Here is a 25,011-nt window from a genome sequence, read left to right on the forward strand (position 1 = left end):
ATATATGCTGTCTACAAGAGACCCACTGCAGACCTAGGGACACATACAGACTGGAAGTGAGGGGATGGAAAAAGATATTCCACGCAAATGGAAATCAAAGGAAAGTTGGAGTACCAATTCTCATATCAGACAAAATAAGACTTTAAAATAAAGACTATTACAAGAGACAAAGAGGACACTACATAATGATCAAGAGATCAATCCAAGAAGAAGATATAGCAATTGTAAATATTTATGCACCCAACACTGGAGCACCTCAATACATAAGGCAAATGCTAAAGGCCATAAGAGGGGAAATCAACAGTAACACAATCATAGTAGGGGACTTTAGCACCCCACTTTCACCAATGGACAGATCATCCAAAATGAAAATAAATAAGGAAACACAAGCTTTAAATGATACATTAAACAAGATGGACTTAATTGATATTTATAGGACATTCCATCCAAAAACAACAGAATACACTTTCTTCTCAAGTGCTCATGGAACAATCTCCAGGATAGATCATATCTTGGGTCAGAAATCAAGCCTTGATAGATTTAAGAAAATTGAAATCATATCAAGTATCTTTTCTGACCACATGCTATGAGACTAGATATCAATTACAGGAAAAAATCTGTAAAAAATACAAACACATGGAGGCTAAACAATACACTACTAAATAACCAAGAGATCACTGAAGAAATCAAACAGGAAATCAAAAAATACCTAGAAGCAAATGACAATGAAAACACGATGACCCAAAACCTATGGGATGCAGGAAAAGCAGTTCTAAGAGGGAAGTTTATAGCAATATAATCCTACCTCAAGAAACAAGAAACATCTCAAGTAAACAAGCTAAACTTACACCTAAAGCAATTCTAGAAAGAAGAACAAAAAAACTCCAAAGTTAGCAAAAGGAAAGAAATCATAAAGATCAAATCAGAAATAAATGAAAAAGAAATGAAGGAAATGATAGCAAAGATCAATAAAACTACAAGCTGCTTCTTTGAGAAGATAAACAAAATTGATAAACCATTAGCCAGAGTCATCAAGAAAAAAAGGGAGAAGACTCAAATCAATAGAATTAGAAATGAAAAAGGAGAAGTAACAACTGACACTGCAGAAATACAAAGGATCGTGAGAGATTACTACAAGCAACTATATGCCAACAAAATGGACAACCTGGAAGAAATGGACAAATTCTTAGAAAATCACAACCTTCCGAGACTGAACCAGGAAAAAAGAGAAAGTATAAACAGACCAATCACAAGCACTGAAATTGAGACTGTGATTAAAAATCTTCGAACAAACAAAAGCCCAGGACCAGATGGCTTCACAGGTGAATTTTATCAAACATTTAGAGAAGAGCTAACACCTATCCTTCTCAAACTCTTCCAAAGTATAGCAGAGGGAGGAACACTCCCAAACTCATTCTACGAGGCCACCGTCACCCTGATACCAAAACCAGACAAAGATGTCACAAGGAAAGAAAACCACAGGCCAATATCACTGATGAACATAGATGAAAAAATCTGCAACAAAATACTAGCAAACAGAATCCAACAGCACATTAAAAGGATCACACACCATGATCAAGTGGGGTTTATCCCAGGAATGCAAGGATCCTTCAATATATGCAAATCAATCAATGTGATACACCATATTAACAAATTGAAGGAGAAAAACCATATGATCATCTCAATAGATGCAGAAAAAGCTTTTGACAAAATTCAACACCCATTTATGATAAAACCCCTCCAGAAAGCAGGCATAGAGGGAACTTACCTCAACACAATGAAGGCCATATATGACAAACCCACAGCAAACATCATTCTCAATGGTGAAAAACTGAAAGCATTTCCTCTAAGATCAGGGAGAAGACAAGGTTGTCCACTCTCACCACTATTATTCAACATAGTTTTGGAAGTTTTAGCCACAGGAATCAGAGAAGAAAAAGAAATAAAAGGTTTCCAAATCAGAAAAGAAGAAGTAAAGCTGTCACTGTTTGCAGATGACATGATACTATACACAGAGAATCCTAAAGATGCCACCAGAAAACTACTAGTGTTAATCAATGAATTTGGTATAGTAGCAGGATACAAAATTAATGCACAGAAATCTCTTGCATTCCTATACACTAATGATGAAAAATGTGAAAGAGAAATTAAGGAAACACTCCCATTTACCACTGCAACAAAAAGAATAAAATACCTAGGAATAAACCTGCCTAAGGAGGCGAAAGACCTGTATGCAGAAAACTGTAAGACACTGATGAAAGACATTAAAGATGATACCAACAGATGGAGAGATATACCATGTTCTTGGATTGGAAGAATCAATAATGTGAAAATGAGTATACTACCCAAAGCAATCTACAGATTCAATGCAGTCCCTATCAAACTACCAATGGCATTTTTCACAGAACTAGAACAAAAAATTGCACAATTTGTATGGAAACACAAAAGACCCCGAAGAGCCAAATCAGTCTCGAGAAAGAAAAGAGGAGCTGGAGGAATCAGGCTCCCGGACTTCAGACTATATTACAAAGCTACAGTAATCAAGACAGTATGGTACTGGCACAAAAACAGAAATATCGATCAATGGAACAGGATAGAAAGCCCAGAGATAAACCCATGCACATATGGTCACCTTATTTTTGATAAAGGAGACAAGAGTATACAATGGAGGAAAGACAGTCTCTGCAATAAGTGGTGCTGGGAAAACTGGACAGCTACATGTAAAAGAATGAAATTAGAACACTCCCTAACACCATCCACAAAAATAAACTCAAAATGGATTAAAGACCTAAATGTAAGGCCGGACACTATCAAACTCTTAGAGGAAAACATAGGCAGAACACTCTATGACATAAATCACAGCAAGATCCTTTTTGACCCACCTCCTAGAGTAATGGAAATAAAAACAAAAATAAATGAATGGGACCTAATGAAACTGAAAAGCTTTTGCAGAGCAAAGGAAACTATAAACAAGACGAAAAGACAACCCTCAGAATGGGAGAAAATATTTGCAAATTAAGCAACTGACAATGGATTAATCTCTAAAATTTACAAGCAGCTCATGCAGCTCCATATCAAAAAAACAAACAACCCCATCCAAAAATGGTTGGAAGACCTACACAGATATTTCTCCAAAGAAGATATACAGATTACCAACAAACACATGAAAGGATGCTCAACATCACTAATCATTAGAGAAATGCAAATCAAAACTACAATGAGGTATCTCCTCACACCAGTCAGAATGGCCATCATCAAAAAATCTACAAACAATAAATGCTGGAGAGGGTGGAGAAAAGGGAACCTGTTGAGCTGTTGGTGGGAATGTAAATTGATACAGCCACTATGGAGAACAGTATGGAGGTTCCTTAAAAAACTAAAAATAGAACTACCATATGACCCAGCAATCCCTCTACTGGGCATATACCCCGAGAAAACATAAATCAAAAAGAGTCGTGTACCACAATGTTCACTGAAGCTCTATTTACAATAGCCAGGACATGGAAGCAACCTAAGTGTCCATCAACAGATGAATGGATAAAGAAGATGTGGCACATATATACAATGGAGTATTACTCAGCCATAAAAAGAAACGAAATTGAGTTATTTGTAGTGAGGTGGTTGCACCTAGAGTCTGTCATACAGAGTGAAGTCAGAAATAGAAAAACAAATACCATATGCTAACACATATATATGGAATCTAAAAAAAAAATAAAAAGGTCTGAAGAACCTAGGGGCAGGACAGGAATAAAGACGCAGATGTAGAGAGTGGACTGTAGGACATGGGGAGGGGGAAGGGTAAGCTGGGATGAAGTGAGAGAGTGGCATGGACATATATACACTACCAAATGTAAAACAGATAGCTAGTGGGAAGCAGCCACATAGCAGAGGAAGATCAGCTCGGTGCTCTGTGACCACCTAGAGGGTTGGGATATGGAGGTTGGGAGGGAGACACAAGAGGGAGGAGATATGGGGATATATGTATATGTATAGCTGATTCACTTTGTTATCAAGCAGAAATTAACACACCATTGTAAAGCAATTACACTCCAATAAAGATGTTAAAAAAAATTAAAAAAAGATATCACCAACCCAATAATGACCTCTGGTCCTTCCACTTTTGACAAGCTCCCCTGCAAACAGGATGGCTTAAAATACCATTGGAATAAATAGAACTTGGGAGGAATCTATTTGGTACCGTTTGAACCTCCCTTCTGCCACAGATTCTCTGAATTCGGTGCTGTTAGACCAATCCGGGGTTTTGCCTTTTCCCCATGCGTTCCTCTCATCTCTGGACAAACACTTTCCTGATTCACAATACAGATGGTGGAACAGTACGAGGGCTCCTCAGATAAGGTGGAGGTAGCAGTTGGCAAGTTATTACCAAATATAAAGTCTGATATTTCGTTTCCCCTTAAAACTTAAATGACCTGAGAATTGGAGACTTGGCTCTAGCATTTGAAAGATGCACTTCTGTCATACTGGAAAATGTTCATTTAATTATATTTAATCCCCAAACCACCTGGGCTATAGCATTTCACACTGAAAGGATTCCTATTCTTTCCAAACTCCATTGATAGAACAGTAAAGATTAACTCCGATATAGGAAGGTTCTCTTTTTTAGAAGTTCTAATGAATCCCATGCAGAACTCTGAATTCAAGTTATGTGATTTCAAAGAACATTTGTTAACTTCTGATTTACTTGGTGGTTTTCTACTTCTAGGAAGAGACATCCTCTAATTCTCAACTATTAGGTTTTTCTTCTCCCTTAATACAAGCTTTCATTTATTTTGTTAATTATTAGACTCCAAGTTGGGTAAAAGTGCTTGGCGCAGAAACCAAATTAGGGAGGAATCAAAACTTGGGAAAATGATTAAAAAGTGTCAGGGTGAGGAAGGGAAGGGGAGGGTGCTGTAATTCAGAACTTCTTGTCTCCCTCTATTGAGTACATTCTGCAACTACAACAACTGTCCTCAAAACCACGCACATACTCAGTGCGGCTACCAACATTAATCCGAGAAAATCACGAGTGTGTGGAGTGTTTTTGCAAATTTTCATAAGAACTTGAAATTTGCAGCTTCCTAAAATATTTAGACTTCCTCTCAACCCTTAGCCCTACTCTGAATTCTGCCAGACTCACTCGGGAATTTTGGAGCAGAGCCGGCTATCTCCGCAGTTTCTCCTCACACACAATCACAGGCGCTTCAAACTACCACCCTGTAAACTGACAACACTCCGCTGAGAAGCAAATGTTATAAAACTAACATCCTGAATAATCGAGGGGGCTACCTGAGCAACCCGACAGGACAGACCCGATCAGCCCTGGGAGAGAGGACACTTAATTCAGAGAAATCCAAAGAAAGGGGTTGGTTATGTAGCAGAGACTGAACATTATAAGGAGTTTCCCTTTTCCTGAAAAGCCAGCTTGGCTGAAAAATGTATCCATTCACTTCTCAACAGAGTGCGTCCTGTCTTTTAAGTATCATAGTGTTTAAATGGCAACCTTTAGTGGTGAATCTCTCCCTGCTTTTGTCTAAATGACTACACGTTCCCTGGTTCTAAGAGCTTCAACTGGCATCTCAGGGCCAACTAGACAGCAGGGGGCCGGTTACTATAACAACGGACGGTTCTCTGAATTCTGAAAGGCCCCTGAGTAGCCGTTTGGGAAACAGTTATTGAGCAGAAGTTGCCTAGGATCGCCCACGTGACCCAGATCTCCCTGCACAGAGCTGCCCAGAGAAAGAAAAAAATAGCTGCCCATCTTCAGGAACAGCTGCGGTCTCTAGAGGCTCCCTACCCCCATGCTTTTAGCATCTCAGAGCAAGACACCACCATGTCATCAGAAACTCAACCCTCCGAGGCAAGCACGTTTTGGCATCATGAAATGTGCATTCTTCTCCCCACTGGCTCCACACGTTGTCAGGCTTTGCCGAGCTGGATTGTAACAGTTATTCCTAATGATTAAAAAAAAAAAAAACACTTCTTGAACTATACCTACAGGTACAGGCTCCCCAGAGAGATGAGTGACATGGGCAGTTTACCAGTTTATAAAAGAAAGAATGATGCCCAGAATACAGGTGGCCCCGTGAGTGGTCTGTTTACAGAAAAGATAAAGGTGATCACACAAAGCCACCAAAAAGTACGACTGGGAAGCTTGGCTTTTTCTAGACTTGAATTGCATGTAAACCCATCTTTTGATTCTCATGCCCTCCCTCACAAGAGATACAGAAAAGCAGCTTGGTCTGACCCAATGCCTGTGTATGTGCCCCAAATCCCCTCAGAAAGAACCTGAGCCTGCCCACAAAAGTGGACTTTATTTTGCATAGAAGAATGCACATTTAAGTGAAGGGCAGAGACGGGCAGACTGGCGAGCAGGGGACCACAGTTGGCTCTGTGCAGCCTACTAGTGCCATGAGGGGATGTGAGAACAGTGATGTCGATCTCCCTGTTTATCGCAAGAACCCAGACAGCTGGGGTTTTAAGCAAAATCTTCCTATTTTCAAAATAATTCAGATTTAAAAAAACAAGATGTCAGGACGTCCCTGGCGGTCCAGCGGTTAAGATTCCACGCTTCCACTACAGGGGGCACGGGTTCGATCCCTGGTAGGGGAACTAAGATCCTGTGTGCTGCACGGCACAGCCGAAAAAGGAAGGAAGGAAGGGAGGAAGGGAGGAAGGGAGGGAGGGAGGGAGGGAGGGAATGTTTAAAAAAACCAAAAAAACAAGAAGTCAGCTACATAAAACAGACCTGGAGGCCGCCAGTTTCTGACCTCTATTTGGGATAACCTTTGTTTACCTGCTCATCTCCTCCATTAACCTACACGCTCCTTGACACAGGAATTCCGTCTCCTCGCAGCATCTCCAGTGCCCGACACAAACTAGATGCTTGAGAAATGTCTTTGAATGAACAAATGAAGGAAGGAATACACAAGCCAGCTGTGAAGGGTCTTAGGTCAACAAAACAAAACAAAGCCCTAGGTGTGAATACAGCTGACTCTTGAACAACATGGGGGTTAGGGTGTCGACCTTTGCACAGTCGAAAATCTGCATGTAATGTAGTTGGCCCTCATATTCACAGTTCCTCCACATCTGTGAGTCCATGGATTCCACCAGACACAGGTCGTATAGTACTGTAGTGCTGACTACTGAAAAAAAATCCGAGTATAAGTCAACCCCTGAAGTTCAAAGATGCGTTGTTCAGAGGTCAACTGTACTTCCCAAACATACTAGCCTGTGATCCTGGGCAAGTCCCCGCTTCCGGACACTGTCTTCTCCCTTGGAAGAAGGTGATGCAGTCCCCGCCACCTTGGCCACCACCCATGGCTGCTGTGAGGATTAAGTCGTGTCATGTTTGCTTCATGTTAATTCACCATTATTGACTGTCGTGACTGACAATGTTTCCCCCTTGCTATCTGTCCACAGTCACGCGCATGGGAGGGATCACTGCTATTACACCATCTCCTCTGTGACTTTCCTGGGGTGGAGGGGGGGAGGGCAAACACCTAAACCAAATCCAGTCATCAGAGAGCACGCACGGAAGCGCCCGCTGCTAGAGCAGATGGGCGCAGAGCGTGTGCCCGGCTCACAGCAGCTCTGAGTGTCACGGCTGCTACTGTGGAATCCAGGAGGGATGTGAGCTCCGCTGGGCACACGTGGTCTGCCATTCCTCCATCAAGAAGGGTGTTAGCGCCTGCCCACACTTGACCTGACACGCATCTGTCTGTCTACCAGAGGCTCCGTTATGCCAACTCAAAACCCACACACATTTGTGGTTTGTGTCCCTTCCTATTTACTACGCTGTCTCCCCCAAACATCCAGGGAAGAGAAAAATTGCAGTGTCAACACAATGCACTTGATTTCATGAACAGCATTCTTAATGAGGAGGCACCAACAGAGGGCAAAATTTCTGAACATCTAAAGATGAGAGTAAAAGAGAGACCTTCTTCTATCTGCCTATGAAGCTAAACTGGTGTTGACTGATTTACCACGGAATTTACAGACGGCTCAGTCATGGGCTGAAGAGGGATGTGAATTTCTCAGATCAGAAAGTGAAATCCTTCTAATACCAAACTGCAACAAACCTGGGTTAGATGTTACAATTCCCACTTTGAGTTTCCATTTTCTGTTCCAGAGTCTGTGTAGTTAGCTCAGCCCTATCTGAGTGTGAGAAGAAAAGCTGTTTTATACTTCTGGAAAGTTCTTTCCCAAGCTGGAATTACGGTCAATAAGATGCTCAATTTGTCATCAAGGTACGATAGCACTGATTAGCTGGAACTAAGAACAGAACAGACAGGTGATATTATTCAACATCAAAATCTATTTGGCTTCTAAAACACTTGAAAATACATATAGTTGGTCCTCAAGTTTTCTCCTTTGTGTTTTTGGCAAATCCCAAACATAGGATCTTTTCAACACACAAACATGTGCTATAAAAACAGGCTGCGGAAGGAAGTAAATGCCTCCAGACAAGCTATTCCCCGTCTAGGCAAAACAATGTAATGATTGACACAGTGGGCAATGAAGTCAGAGTGGCTGCGTTCAAATCCAGGATCCACCAAAGATTAACACTGTGACTTATGATTTTACCAAGCCTCGGTTTTCTGATCTGCAAAATGGATGTAATAATTCCAAGGATTCGAATGTCAATCCGCTTAGCACATGTGTATTATGGTGAATATTCAAGAAGAGATTCTTGGCTGTTCAGGCCTTAAGATCTATGAAGCCATGTCAGCGTAAGACTTTCTTTGCTCATCAGAGAGAGAAGAGCTACCTTCAAAGCAATTTTCCTCAAGAGTACAGGAAAAAAAAGAATTTAAAATATCTTCACAATACTGACAATTCGAAGTGGACGCTCATGTCTCGCTCACAGTTGCTAAGGTATTCTACGGAACAAGTTAATAAATGAACAAGTTGCACGCCCCAGCATACGGACTGGACACCCTGTATAGAGCTCTTTTCCCAGCATCAACCTCAAATTATGAAAATCGCAAAGAAACCTTCTCCAAAATTTCCTCTTCTGAGTGGCAGCAGCTGTGCTGCTCCAAGTCTTTTTCAAGAACGTCAGCACATTAATGCCATATAACAGCTTGTCTTGGTAAGACGGGGGGCTGGAGCTCTTGGAACGGCCTTTCTGACTGTAGTCATTCAAAAGGTGCGTTTTGTTACCATCTTCGGGAACAGGGCCAAAATGGCACACTTTAAAAAGTACTGAATTGATTTCTTCTCCCTCATTTCAACTGAAACGATTACAGCTCTGCACCGTCGCATGTTGGTATGGGTTACACTATTTAAAAGGCACACACGGGGCACCATTTATAAAAGGAGGCAAGTGGTAAGCGCTCATTGATTTTTCCTTGATTTTATTTTATTAGCTGTCCCAGCGCCCTGCCCCTGGTGCCAAAACGCTCTGCGTGTTTCTTCCTAGCTTTACAGCACCTTCTGCATTGTTACAGATTTTACTACATCTCTTCAAGGCAGACCTTTGCGAGGAGACTCGGAGAGAGACCTTACCTGTAACATCTCAGCCAACCGTATTTCAAAATAAACCTCCCACAAACTCATGTTGCTGCCTGTAAAAATGCTGCTCAAATAGCTCCCAAAAGACTTCTGTATATCTTCCAGTTGACCAGAAATATACGAGGTCTCTACCTATATTTTTTAGTTTTGGCCAAATGTGATGTAATGAGACTAACAATTGGCCTCCAAAGAGGTCCCTTTCAGGAAACATACTCTTAAACCCAATGATGCCAAAGGGCCTAAATATTTAAGGATACTTCTGGCTGTGCTCCACGAATATCAGTGCGCTCTCCAACTTAGCGTGTGTCCTTGGGGCTGAGGGGCCATCTGTGGCCAATGGGGCGCAAACAGGAGTGGAGGATTACACTCCCGGGCCGTGCAGTTGAAAGCTAGGTGCCTCGTCGATTTTTCTATCAATTTGTTCTCCACCCCATGTGGGAAAGGGCTGCCCAACCCCCCTCAGACTTCACACGGTGAGGACTCAGCTTCGTGTGGTTACGCCACTGGGTGGCGGGGGGGGTGGGGTGGGGGTATCTCCTGCAGCAGCTCCAGCAGCTGATTCCAGCACTGCCCAGGCTGACCACCCTGCCTCAGTGTTGTTTCGGAAGGGACAGGGCCGTGGGTGGGGTCACATCTTTAGTTACTTAGGGTGCGCTCCTCTGGAATTGTCTCCAAGCCCATTAAGAGTATCACCCAAACCAATCATTAGCTTTATGGTCGCCCTTCCCTTTTTTTTTTTTTTTTTTTGCGATACGCGGGCCTCTCACTGTCATGGCCTCTCCCGTTGCGGAGCACAGGCTCCGGACGCACAGGCTCAGCGGCCATGGCTCACGGGCCCAGCCGCTCCGCGGCATGTGGGATCTTCCCGGACCGGGGCACGAACCCGTGTCCCCTGCATCGGCAGGCGGACTCTCAACCACTGCGCCACCAGGGAAGCCCCGCACTTCCCTTTTTTGGCCCAAAGTGGTTCTGCTCGGTAGGTTCACCTACATTTCTACTATCCTTAGCTCCCAACAGGCAACTTTCAGCTATTTCTAGGATAAGTACTTTGCACAACTGAGATCACGCAAAAGAAGGAATTCTAGAAGGAAATTCCGAAAGTTATTTTCAAGCCATGTGTTAAGCAGTGAACATATAATTGGGAATTGTGTGCAGTCCTACGATATGATTACATGTCCGGGACAGCATCTGTTTAGATCTGTAAACCTGATTTTCTTTATTCGAGAACAATGACTTCTCTTTAGGCATAGCAGGACCCAGAATTGAATTTGTGTTTTTCTCTACAGTCAGGGATCTGATATTCACCGTCTGCCAGGCACTGGAATGAACATTTCCTGGTGCTCAGACCTAATCCTCACATGAACTCACTGGCACATTTCTTAACTCTATTTTGCAGAGGAGGACGCTGAAGGTGATGGAGGAGTCTTGTCTAAGGTAGTGTTTCTCCCCCTTTTTTTCATAGGCACCTCCCCTAAGGGGCCTTTATAGACTTTTTTTTTCCTAATCATACCCTCCCAATGAAATTTTAATATCAATGACAAACTGCATATCTGTGTGTGTACTAGATACGTACGTGTGTGTGTGTGTGTGTGTGTGTGTGTGTGTGTGTGTGTGTGTGTGTATCTGTGCTTGATATACAAAAAGTTTTTTCACCTTCCCCAAACCCATTTTCACCGCTTTGGGGATGATCACATTCCCGTTAGAAATATATGCTCTAAGGCGACCCACACGGTGAGGGACTGGTAATGCCTGGCCCCAAATCCAGGCTGTCTGACTCTGGCCCGTGTTCGTACTTCACCTCCCAGTGTTTGCCGCTTTTCATCTTGCCCTCTCGCAGCTTTGGCCCTTCATACGTTTCCATCACTCTCAGGATATGACAGTGGCATCGGGGCCTTCGTGATCGGGCCCCTCCTGTCCTCATGCTTCGTTCCAGCAACACTGAACCACAGATGCCTGCTTACGAGAGGCCGGGTTCTCTCTCTCCAGCGCCACACCTCCTTCACTGGCTGGGGACCGCTGTGCTTCAAGGCCCAGCTCATGCCTCAGCTCCCCCAGGGAGCCTTGTCTGACTCCACCCCGCCGCCCGGCCTGCTGCAAGTCCTGCCTGCGTGCTGTCGCAGCAACTTGGGCTCACTGCTGTCCGTACACTCGCCGTAGTCTTTGTTTACCTGACTGCGTCGCCCAGGGGACCATGAGGGCCTTGAGGAAGGGCCATGAACCCTAAATCACCAGGCCCAGCACAGCGTGTGGCAGGAACTCCACAAGCGCTTGGCGAATGGGAGCTGCAAGGGGCTCCAATGCCCACAGAAGAGTAAAATAGCTTTATTATTCCATAGCAGAACCCTGAGCTGAACCTTCTAAACTCCTGCATGCACTCTTTAATAATCCTGCACTTGAGACAGGATTGAAAGCACCCCTCATTTTTCCAGGGCATGACACACACACGTGTGACACCAGAGTCCTAGTGAGAACCCCAGGCTGGCCGCGCTGAGCTCACACGCCTGCCTTGTTTCTTTCCGGCTATTTACACGCGTATTTGCCCTGCTATCCAAGTCTGAATTCTCTTTTCTTAGTGCAAATCCCTCCCCTCCTTGATTCCGATTTCTCAGCTTTTGGAGGGGCACTGCCCTCTTCTGTCTGCCTAGCACCTGCATCCAGTCGCCTCTCTGGGTCTTGACGGTCCTTTGGGGAACCACCCCTTGTCCACCTTCAATGCATGTGGTTTCGAGGACAACGTCCTCGTTTCTGGGCTCCAGAGTTAAATGTAAGACCCAGGCCTGACAAGTCTTCATCTCCGCTGGCTGCCAGAGGGCTCTGGGGACGGGCAAATACCCCGAGTCAGTCCTAAGACATGCCACCTTGGGGTTAAACTGGCACTACTGGAGGAGAGCAATTCCCTTTCCACTGGGATAGGGGGATGTAAGTCCAACATGGGCCAGAGGCCACCATGTGGAAACAGTCAGAGGGCCTTCCCAAGAGAAAAGACCAGACAGACAGAGAAAGTGCAGATCCCAGAGACAGAGGGAGAGAGAAAGAGGCTCACAGAACATGCCGAGCCCCGTTTTCCTTGTTCTGTCTTTCGAAAAGAGCTGGGCCTGATGCTCCGGAACATCCAACGTCACGAATCAACCAACTCTTTCTTTCCTGTGCTTAAGGCAGTTTGGAAGAGGTCTCTCTCTGTCAGCAGTAACAGAAATGGTTCTGGCCAGTAGTGGATGAGAACAATGCACACTCCTGAGCCCACGGCAGGCATTTCAACAAATGCTGGTTCCCTTTCCCTTCCCTGGTCAAAGAAAGCAGCCGAGTCTAACGGTAAGGCACTGGCACAACAGGCCCATGGACCCCAAGTCCACGTGACTTAGAGCTGAACGTCCATCACGCTCCGCCTCCACAGGATTCAGTGTAGTACCAGGTACGTATCTCAGGGGTTCAAAAAGTTCATGGATTCTAGATTGAAGACATCTTGTGTTCAAAACCAGGGCCCACCACTTCCTGCAGAACCCTTCACGAGTCACGTGCCCCACCCCGAGCTTCCGCCCCTCACTTTTAATATGGGGATGGGAACATACAAACGTGTCGTAAGGATCCCAGGAGATGGGGCCTGGCGAGAGCTTGGCACAGCAGCTGGTGCTCAAAAAGGACTCTGTGAACATCAGCAAACACCCACATCGTGCAAGGGATGCTAGTGGAGAAACAATTCAGAGTCCTCGGCTTTCACTTCCAACGTGAAAAGAGCCCTATATTTTTGATTCAGACTCACTGAGTTTGTCAAAAATATAAACAGTGTGAATTTCTAATGGGAAAAAACACCTTGAATGTAAGGGTCTTGAAAGCTCTCTTTATGACATTACACAGCCCCTTCCTGTAAGCAGCTTGCCCTCCACATGTCTGCTTGGCCAAACGTCCACGGTCTGCTTTGGTCAGAGTGATCCGTCCTCAGGTAGGCAGAGAGCCAAGGTGGGCCAACCAGAAACAACCCCGAGGTTTTTGCTAGAACTATTTGGAACAGGAACTTTTCCACACTGGGGTTGCTAGGGTTACCCAGCCAGGGGCAGCTGTGGGTTCTCTGTGCTCCTTTGTGGGGAGAGTCTGCAACTAAAACCACACGGCACCAAAAGGAGCCAAGAGGAGGGCAGGCAGACCTTTCGTTCCCTCTCTGTGCTCAGTTCAACTCATGTTAGGCAGGCTCCCAGTTACTAACAGGCTCCAGACAACTGTTTGTTTGCAAACCACTGTCCTGGAGAAAGGACGGCATGGAGGTGAGTCTAGTGTTTCCAGGCTCACCCTGAAACACAATATAACCCATCAGCTAGCTGGTCTGTAGCACTAACGCGGCTACAGTTAGACGCCTGGGGAAGCCTCGGATGAACCCTTCCTTCTTCTCTTGTTCTTTCCAACTGAAAACAGACCTAGGGACACAGGCCAATCTGTCAGCAGATTCTGTTGATCCCACCTTCAGAATGTATCTATATCCAATCAGTTCTGCAACCTGCACTGCTGCCCTCATGGCAGACACCATCACTCCTTCTGGGACCAGTTCAGTAGTCTTCTACCTGGTCTCTCTGCTTCTGCCCCTTGCTCCTCTGCAGTGGTCTTTGCAGCACAGCCAAGTAATCCTGAAGTTAGATCACAACACTTCTCTACCAAACAGTACTTCTCTTAGGGTCAAAGGCAATGTGTTTACAATGGCCCACAAAGCAGTCCCTGACCCAACTCCCTTCCATCCTGTTTCTCCCTGATGCCCTCTCCTACCACTCTCTCCCATTCTCACCTGCTCCAGCCACACCTCTTGGCCATTCCTGGAACATACGAGGCGCACTCCTGCCTCAGGGCCTTTGCACATGCCGTTTCCTCTGCCTGGAACATGCCCCAGATGGAGCCCATTTGACTCCTTCCTCCTTTAGGTCTTTGGACAAATACCACTCGCCAGGTAGGCCTTCCTTAACCACTCTGACCGCTCACCGCTAAGCCTCAGCATCCCCCCTCTGCGTTCCAGATTTAGTTTTCTCCATTATACGCTTACCGTCACCTCGTTTGCTTTATTTATTGCCTGTCTCCCCCACTAAGATGTAAGCTCCATGACAGAAGAGTGTCTGGCACACCATAGGGGCTCAAAATTCATCAAATGAATGGAAAGAAGGGAGGGAGGGAGGGAAATATGACACCTATTCATCACTGATGAAGCTTGTTAAAGGGCAGAAGCTTCCTACATCAGTCTGACAGGTGAAGGCAGCCAGGCCAGACGCGTGGGCCAGCCTGCTTCACTCAGTTAAACTGGCTGAGAGAGTGTAGCTGAAAAAACACACAGCTTTTAAATAGGAGCTGCAAGCAGGCTTCCCGTGGGAAGCAGTGAGAACCAGTTCAAGGATGATGCTAACATAAGGATGACTTGCCATCAGCCATCTTTATCCTGTGTCTATTAAATGCCACATAACATGATAAACGTTTTCCTATCACCGAATTTTCAGCAAAGGGCTATGAAAAAAATGTTCAGGTCAAGAGGAGCTATTATGCGGATACGACAAAGCGAAGCACGGTCTCAGGGAAACTGGAAATGCTATGAAACTTATTAACTCCGTTTGCAGGTTTAGGAACTAAAGCTCAAAGTGGAAATGGGATTTGTTGCCAGCAAGTAGCAGGCCTGGGATTTGAACCCGGATCTCCCTGATTCCCAAGCAATCGCCTCTTTGGCACTCAATCCTAGAAACCCATCATGAGCGCCTTCATCTCAGTAGTGGCTCTATCCCACCGGCTTCTTGCAGATAAAGCGGATCTCCCAGGTGGCGACACCAGAAAACACTCCAGCTACCTTACCTTTCTGAATGAAGAGGCCGTGGGCTTCCCCTCCCCTCGGGCCAGCCACCCCCCGCCAGGGCAGCATGCTGACAGCACAACCCGACGCCCACACCCTCTGTGTCAGGGCTGCCTGGTTGACTCACCTCCAGTAAACCAGTACAGCAATGAGGAGGATGAGGCACACGAAGGTCAAGGCTGATACCACAATCAGAGGGACGATCCACTCCATCCTCCCTGGAGAAGGGCGGCTTATCATTCCAGAGGTGTTCTTTTCTGCTGCAAAGAGAAACCACGCCAGTTAGAGGGCAGAGGCTAGCCGAGGCGGGGGGGGGGGGGGGGGGGGGGGCTGGGGAGCCAGAGTGCGATGGGGATTTCTGCTCCAGTTTTGGGTGGTTTCTGGAGAACAAGGCTACCTGGTGACGAGAGGCAACCTGCAGCCCACACTGCTTCCCACCGAGTCCCAAGCCACATGGGACCTGTGCTGCAGGCTGCATCCTGTAATCGCCAGTGGGATGGATTTGCAGGTAGCGTTCAAGATGTTGTTAAGAAGAGTTGCACGGAAGACAGAGACCCAGCCTCACTCCAAGAACCTTACCGTCCCTGAGCGGCCTTTGGATACACTGAACAAATGTGCTCAAGTCGGAATGTAGCACAAAACTTGCCTGTGGAAAGAGGCGGGGGAGCCTTGCAGGTTTGCCAAGGCAGGAGGGGTGGAGGCAGTGATGGGTTTTACTAAGATGGCCGGCTGTGACTACAATGGGTATATCTTTCTTAGCATCTGCTTAGCATCTGTTACCCCTTCCTCTAGTAACTGCACCCATTTCTGCTGTGGGAGACCACCTCTCCCCAAAAGACAGTCCTGGTGGCACAACTGTCCAAGTGTGGGCCCCCCTAGGCTCCTGGCCAAGCGGAGGGGCAGGACTCAAGCTAAGGCAATGGTACTCTCACCCCAGAATCTCAACGAGCCACTCCAAGTCTGAGCAACCGCACATCCCAGAAGGAGCACCCAGACTCCTCTGCCTACCAGTTCCCACCACCCAGATCCCCAGAGATCCTGGTTTTCCTCAAATATGGTTCAAAAGCTTTTCCTTTGATCTCATCTCCCAGCCGCCCCCTCTCCCCATCCTTCTAAAAGCTCTCAGACCGGCCGCCACGCCTCACCGTCCTCCGAGTGCACATTGGCTACTCAACAGCAGCCGGTGCAGGGGTTAACCGGGGAAGCTCGTGAAATGGTCCAGGATTCTCTCGGGTCAGCCAGTGCCTCTTACCCCAGCAGCTCCTCCTGTCTCTCTCAGGCCCCGAGGATCTTCACAAGTCCCCAGCAGCCTCAAGTGAGAACCTAGTCTCTTGAACTGTGGAGTCAACACCTGGAAATCTCCAGGTAGCCCGGATGAAGCTCAGATGCGGTGCGGGGCTGGGAAGAAAGAGCCCAGGTACACAGAGACGGTCACGAGAGGCACGCGGCGAGAAAGCGAAGGTTCACTGTGACCGCGAGAAGCCCACGGAATCATCCCCAGCTGGCTGCAGGCTGACCCGTGCTCAGCAAGGTTTCCTCCTGCTCTACAGAAACGAGGCCAGCTTGCAGCCAGCCGCAAGCGTCCGTCTGCTGGATGGACTCAATGCAGGGCTAATCAGGCTGCATTTCCAAGAGAGAGGAGGTGGGCTGAGCAGGAAAGAGATAACTGTCCCTGGGAGGAGACTGCTAAGGAGGCAAGACCTGGAGTGAAGAAGAAACGGGTTACAGGGTTTTTACTGGGTTTCCTCGAACGTACTGGACCTTGATGCCCTCCTTTGTTTCATGCACAGGCAGGGCCAGATTTATGTCCAGCTCACAGGTAAAAAGACACAGAGGCAGGCAAGTGAGGCACACTCTGATTAAAAATCACAGCAGGGCAGCCGGCAGTTTATAAACTGCCTTCCTAACTGTGCCAGCCCATTTCTCGATATCCCTCGCTCCACAATTTTTCACCAGGCAGCTATCTGTCAAGCCCCGACTGTGTGTCAGGCACGGTGCTACGGGAGGCGGATGCAGCAGAACATCAGACAGGAACAACCCTGTGCCCGTGGGGCAGGAATTTACAGGGGGAGAAGCAGACACATGACCAAGCAATTAGAATAAAATGAAAGTGATGCCAGGGGAAGCACAACGGGTACAGGGGAACAGCTGTCCTAGCCCAGGAATTCTGGAGGCTTCCTGACGTTCGGGTGGGAGCTGAAGGATGAAGGGGAGTTAGCCAGGCCAAGGGCAAGGGCAGATGTGTTCTGGAGAGAGTGCACTGAAGCGGGGGGGGGGGGGGGTGGTGGTGGTGGTGGTGGTAGTGGGGGCGGGTAGGAGAACAAGGGGGGCCGCCAAGATGGAGCGCTGGATGCCACCTCAGCCAGGGTCTGTAGGCTGAATTACGGGCACCGCTTTTAGGCCCCAGGGCTTGCAGTGGCAATCACTGCAGTATTGTAAGCTGAGGCAGACCAGCATCAGATGTGCAGTCTATCCCGCGATATAACGCTTTAATTGCAAAGCTCTGGCCGCCAGCCACACTTTCCCCCATTGTTCTTGTATTTTTAGATAAAGCAGGGATTTTAATTAGGAATTTATGGGATTTTGATTATGTAGCTCTTACGTGGTATGAGTTAACTGGGTTAGAATGTGTAAACACACGTGCGGCAAGAACCACAGTTGCAAATGAGGATAATTTTGCAGGGCTCCAGCAGGGGGCAGCCCAGCCAGCTAATAATCTGGCTGGCAGTGGGGAATCCCCAAGCCCGCGTGGTCCTGTTAATGGAAAATATGGCAGGAGGGACGACATTACAGGCCACACGTCCAAGGAACTCGCTATCCGCTGTGGGAAGCCCCTGCATACCCAGGGTCTTATTTCTTTCCTTGCCTTCTTACAGAAAAGGATTCTTGCCTGAGCTGCTACACAGTAGGCAGCTACGGGGAGGGGACCGAATGCAAACCCCAGGTCCTTCTCATCCTCAATCACTGAAAAGGACCCTTCGCCAAAATTGTCCCTCAGGTTTCCCCACTGAGCTACTTCTCTTTCTAATATTTCATCGCGCTGTGTAAGTTTTTTTTTTTTTTTTTTAATTGTGGTACGCGGGCCTCTCACTGTTGTGGCCTCTCCCATTGCAGAGCACAGACTGCGGATGCGCAGGCTCAGTGGCCATGGCTCAATGGGCCCAGCCACTCCGTGGCATGTGGGATCTTCCCAGACAGGGGCACGAACCCGCGTCCCCTGCATTGGCAGGCGGATTCCCAACCACTGCGCCACCAGGGAAGCCCATGTGTGAGGTTTTTTGTTGTCGTTTTTGTGAGGAGATGGAGTAATGAACACATCAGAAATCCTTCTCTGGACAGCCCCCGAAGTGGCGGTTTCTATGGAGGAGAACTCAGGCTGGCAACACCTTGCAGTGTGAGACAGAGACCTAAGGAAATGATTCTGACAGCACTTTAATCTCGGCCTGGACTAATGACCAGCAGCCGGATTTGCCCGGGTCTTTTACATAAAGGTCAGGCAAATATAGGAGTGCTCCTGGATTTCCATGCGGGCATGAGAAAGCTGAGTTCATGTTAAAATACACAGTACTGCTTTGTCTTCGCAGTACCAGGAGCCTGGAATTTCATTCCATGGCCACACAGTCATGTGGAATCTGGGCCCTTCACTCTCCTGAGGAATCCCACACTGCCCTCAGGGACAGCAAAACCCTTCACGAGTGGGCCTTCCTCCCGCCCCATCATCACCTGCTGCGCCCCCTGCAATGGGTTCCGGTCACACCCACCCACCCAGTGACCATGCTGGGCCATGGGCCCACCTCTCTGCCTTTGTCCCTGCTGATCTCACTGCCAGGAACACCTTTCCCACCCCGCCCTCAGAGGCTCCTCTTCATTCCTCAGTCCTGGTTCAGGCGCCACCTTCTCTGTGAAGCCTCCCCAGACCCTCGGTCTGTGCTCTGGAGGGCAGAGTGGAGATCACAGGTTCAAATCCTGGCTCTGCCACCTTCTACGTGACCTCTAACCAATAACTTAAATCAGTTTAGGCCTGGAGTTCTTCATCTATAAAACGGGATAAAAAAACCTACTTCATAGAGGTGGTGGGAAAACTTAAGATGCACGTAGAACGCTTAGACGTGTGCCCGGCATTGAGCAAATGCTAAGTAAATCCTCTCATTCTCGTCACGGTGGTTGTCACTGTGCACTTCTTTTACGGCACGCATCACACTCAATTACAAGTGCTTTTTTTTTTTTTTTTTTTTTTTTTGCGGTACGCGGGCCTCTCACTGTTGTGGCCTCTCCCGTTGCGGATCACAGGCTCTGGACGCGCAGGCTCAGCGGCCATGGCTCACGGCCCCAGCCGCTCCGCGGCATGTGGGATCTTCCCGGACCGGGGCATGAACCCGTGTCCCCTGCATCGGCAGGTGGACTCTCAACCACTGCGCCACCAGGGAAGCCCTACAAGTGCCCTTTTACTACTTACTGTAAGGTCCCCCAAAGCAGGGCTGATCTTCTCTGTATATAGAACAGTAATAAAGCTCTGTCTCCTACTAGCTATGCAACTCTGGGCAAGTTACTTAACCTCTCTGGGCCTCAGTTTCCTCATCTGTAAGTGGAAATAATAATATTGCTCACTACCTCGTGGGTGGTGCGAGGATTACATGAGCTAATGCAATAAAACACTTCGCATGTTGCCTGGCAACCATAAGCACCTGGTTATCATTATCAACTGTGATGACGGTCATCACCATCCCCACCCACCACCCACAGCATCACTAATTATCACCATCACCACCAGCATCCTCTCCCTCTTCAACACCCTAGCACGGCGCCAGGCAGATGCTGAGTGCTCATCGGGTGTCTGCTGAATCGGAATCCCCCTGGAATAAATGAGGGCATGGGTGGCAACCACACAGAACCTCAGATGGGTTCTACGGGCATCAGCAGCAGAGGGCTGCCTGTGAGGAGACCGCCAGCGAAGAGACAGTACCTCAAAGTCTGCCCTGAGACAAGACTGCACTACGCTTCTTGCCACCCTTCAGGAGAGACGCTTGTCCCACTGCCTGACTCAATCTGTGGCCCAGCAGGCCCTCTAAGGAGAGAGCAGAATCAAACAGTGAACTAGCAGAAGCTACGAGGGACACCTAACATGCCGCCTGAGCTGGGTATACACTCTCTTCCTCCTTTGCTTCAGTCTCCTGACAATCTTCCCCACGCCAAGGCCCCCAGAGACTAGAACATACCATCAACTTTTCAGAGAAACCAACATCCTGCCCTTCAGAGTCAGGCAGACCTGATTACAAATTCTGGCTTAGGCCTTTCTAGCTGTGTGACTTTGGATAAGTGACTGCCTGTGTCTCTGAGCCTCTGGTCGCTCCTCTGTCAAAGGGAAACAGATGATAACGCTCACCTCTCAGGGGACTTCGAAGGATGAAATGAGATAATCTGTGCAAAGCAGATTGCGCCAGATGCAAAACGAAGTCACAGGGCGTCTTGATCAGAAATTATGAAAGAGTTTCAAGAAACGACAGCAGAACACGAAGGCGAACACAGGGCCTTCTGAGCACAGGGCTGTGTGACTGCACGGGCTGCATCCTCAGAAAGCCAGACTGGTCACAGTGCCCGCGTCCAGAGAACGTTCCTTCTTCCTTTCAACGGAACCAAGCAACGGCGCTGACTGTGATAAAATTAGATGCTCCCAACTGTTAGGAGCAGCTCACTTTTATTCAGAGCTTCACTTGTATCCCAGCTGCCTCCTGAAAGGTCCAGCAGAGCTTGGCCACCCTGCTCCTGGAAGGTTTGCCTCTCTCTGTGATGCCCGAATCCTGACACCAGGACAAGTGCAGGACCTCTGGGTTAATGCACCTCCTTCTCGCCTCCATCTCTGATTTGTCCAGCTGGTTTGGTTTTGCCAGCAGGCCTAGCCCCCTTTGATTCCTGCCTGCCATGGGTTGTGTGAACTGGCAGCCCACAGATGTGTCTGGCTTGGCACCCCTCCCCTGGGAGTTATTAATTAAATTGTGAGTTAGTTGCCAAGATTTAATAAACAATAGAGTTCACAAAAAAATCAAAAAGGGAATCTTCTCCTGGAGATGTTCAAAACTGGCTAGCAACACAGGTCTGAATTCCCACATGGCAAACATCAGCTAGAACCAAGCAGCACACTCTCTAAGACAGGGCATGGCTCATCAGTTTGCCACAGTCCTCACTGCTCCCTAATGTCTCACATCAGACCTGCTTTCTTCACTCCTGACTCCTGCTGCCAGCTCCCTCTGGCCAGTCGAATTTCTGTCTGCAGGATGGCACTCTGACCTAATGAATCAGCAGAACAACACACACACCTGGGACTTTGACAAAGGCCTTATCATCAAAAGCAAAAATCATGGTTTAATAAAACTCCTGACCAGGATTCTGAAATTACTAATTCAGCTCGAGAGAAGAGGCTGCTTCTGACCAGGCAGCTTTCCCAATTCCATATTTATTTTCAAAGAGATTTTATTTTTCAACCAATTAGAAACGAATCAGACAGTTGCTCCATCTATAAACGTGGGCCATTCCTCTCTGTGGACTTGGACCTTCTTCATACTCTTTCCAGGGCTGCATCTTCCTGGTCTGTGTGTAAGAGGATAAAAATGGAAAGGAGGTATCAACTTACACCCCCCTCTCCCCCCATGGATGTGATGTGCAGATGAGGGGCTGCTAGGAGGGTCAGAAGATGTGAGGCCAGGCAGGGCCGGGACTCAGAGAATGAGCCGGTCTCAGAAATGTCTTCCAGTGGAAACTTACGGCAAAATGCTGTCTAATACCTAACCCTCTCTGAGCATCTGCGGGAGGGAGGGAGGGTTTAATGACCTCCCCACAGCCCTCCCTCCTCCCAGCTTTTACTTCCACATCCACCAGAATCTGAGTAAAGTGCCTCCGTTCTGCTTTTTCCAAAAAATTAAAAAAAAAAAAAAAAAAGAAAGAAAAACAGTTTTCAGTGGCATATGTCATCACTGAATTAATGCTGTTTGCCTTTTACTGGCTTGGCTCTCATCCCAGTAGAAGCAAATAAAAACGGAGTACAATGTACTATAAATGCTACAGGCAGTGAGACATCAGATGGACCTTTCTGAAACGCTTCCTACCCCGCAGTGAGGGCTCAACTTCTGCTTCAGGACAAGAACCCCTACGTGGTCAAGACTAAAATGAGCTTGGATCTGAGAGGCCACGCTCAGGACTCGGGGAAAGTAGGATTCTTTCACTTTTCAAGAAAGATTAGGAGCAGATGTCTGCACACTCAGACATCTACAGCCGGGTTCAGTCGCGCACAACGGGACTGCATTTGCTCTGATAAGGCCACTCCTTCAAAACCACCCGCAGCTGTGAATTAAGGCGCTGGTTTTTGTAAAAAACTGTGCTAAAACACACAGAAAAGTCACCGTCTTAACCATGTCTAACAGTACAGTTCAGTAGGGGTAAGCGTATCACACTGTTGTGCAATCGATTTCCAGAACCTGTTTTTCATCTGCAAAACGGAAACTCTGCACCTTTTAAACAGCAATTCCCCAACACCCCGACCCCAGCTCCTGGTAACCACCATCCTACTTTCTTTCTGCCTTACAACTTGACTACACTCTAGGTACCTCACCTAAGTGGACTCATATATATATATATATATATATATATATATATATATATATATATATATGGAATCATACCCATATATATATATTTGTCTTTTGGGGACTGGCTTACTTCACTAATAAGTTCTCAAGGTTCATCCATGTTGTAGCATGCGACACGATTTCCTTCTTTTTTAAGGCTGAATAATATTCCACTATAGGTGGAATTCCACTATAGGTGTATACCACATTTTGTTCACCTATTCATCGGTCGTTTGGGTTGCTTCCACCCCTTGGCTACTATAAATAATGCTGTTATGAACACGAGTGTACAAATATCTCTTCAAGACTCTGCTTTCAATTCTCTTGGGTAAATACCCATAAGTGGGATTGCTGGATCATATGGTAATGCTATTTTTAATTTTGCGGGGAACCTCCATACTGTTTCCCAAGTGGCTGTCACTTTACATTCCCACCAACGGGGCACAAGGGTCCCCATTTCTTCACATCCTCACCAATACCTTATTTTCTATTTTGCTTTGGTTTGGGGGTTTCGTGGTAGCCCCCTTAATGGGTGTGAAGTAAACAGGCGGCCGCTTTTTTATGGGGCCACAAAATTTGTCTTATTTTTCTGGAGCCCTGGCGTTAGCTAAACCAGAGACACGATTGTGGGTTACAAACACATATATTCTCCTGCAACGGGACACGGGTTCCATGTTCCGATTACCACATCTGAGCTGGATTTAGAGCATCTGTCATGTGTTTCAATTTATATCACCACTAGGAGTTCTCATCAATAAGCCCTCCTTACCATTTCACACAGAGCTCACTTAATCAGACTCAACAGTGGAACTGTCATGTGTATTTCCATTAGGTGCTGGAAAATTGAGGGCGTTTGATAAATCCCGATTTAATTCGAAGTCCCATATATACGGCAGGTCCTCATCTACCAGAAATCACCGCCACAGACACGTCATTGCAACGTCACGTGACTCTGCCAACAGTCAGGACTCACGTCAAACACACCACTCCTTACAGCCTGAATTCCTGACCCCAGCCTCTTTGGAAACCTCGGTGTTCTTGGTGAGGTCTGGTTGCCTGCACTAAGAGATACACAGGCTGTCCTAGTTCAAAGGTCACTCAGTGGGGGGCAGAAACTTCCAAGGACCCAGACACTTCCCGGGAGGAAACTAAATCACACGGGTGCCTTCAGGGCACCTGAGCTAGTTCTTTCCAACACTCCCAGGAAGATCACAGCCAAGACCCCGGGGCAAGCAGAATTACGTAGAAAACTTCTCCCCACAAAAAACCTGACTGCAAACTGCCACGGTAGTCCATACGAGTGCCTGTTCTATTTTATTTTAAATAAAGTATGCAACATTTTCCTACCTCCATATACCCCAGCTGAGTTTCACATTCATGATGTCTGCCCTATCTTCATGAGCCTGTATTGCTACTTCTTTCTGACCTTAAATTAACTACTATTTTTTCCCTCAAGTACACTTTGAAAAGGAACTTTACGTTAATACTATAAATCATAGTTTCTCCACCATGGCGCTAGCAACACTTTGGACCAGGTCATTCTTTGTTGCAGGGCTGGTCTGTGCCCTGTAGGACGTTTAGCAGCATCCTTGGTCTCCTCCCACTAAATGCCAGTAGCAGGCCCCCTCCTCAGTCACGATAACCAAAAGTGTTTCCAGATATTGCCAAATATCCCTGCAGGGAAGGGGAACAAAATCATCACTCTGGTTGAGAACCTGTGCCATAAATTAAAAAATGGCATCTTTTTAAAAGTACACATTCAAATACTCGTTTACTAATTAATACTTCACCTGAAACCATCTTGTGTTGCCCACTCAGGGAGCAAGCCCCTAAGGCGGGATGCAGGCAGCACCACGGTGGAGTCAGGGCCCATGTCTGACCCCCGGTCTCGCCACGTCTTGCCCGGGGCACGTTCCTTAACCGTCTGAGCCTCAGTTTCCTCACCGGCCTAATGGCAACAAGGACAGCACGGGCCTCCCAGGGGATAAGTGACATCACATTTTGGCTTTTAGCACAGACAACACCAGCATGGAACGAATGTTAACCAGTGATGTAATTACTTTT

At 47.1% G+C, this 25,011-nt stretch overlaps 1 protein-coding gene across 2 annotated transcripts in view; it reads right to left on the reverse strand.

Annotated features, from left to right (window-relative positions):
- The window catches only part of PTPRG (protein tyrosine phosphatase receptor type G), a 736,510-nt gene that overhangs the window by 75,493 nt on the left and 636,006 nt on the right, over positions 1-25,011 (reverse strand). For both annotated transcript variants that reach the window (XM_082848957.1, XM_082848956.1), the window contains exon 13: positions 15,456-15,588. In XM_082848957.1, the coding sequence (XP_082705083.1) occupies positions 15,456-15,588 (133 nt within the window). The remainder of the gene's footprint in view (positions 1-15,455; positions 15,589-25,011) is intronic.

This window comes from Leucopleurus acutus (genome assembly GCF_964270905.1).
Source record: "Leucopleurus acutus genome assembly, chromosome: 10".
NCBI lineage: Eukaryota > Metazoa > Chordata > Mammalia > Artiodactyla > Delphinidae > Leucopleurus > Leucopleurus acutus.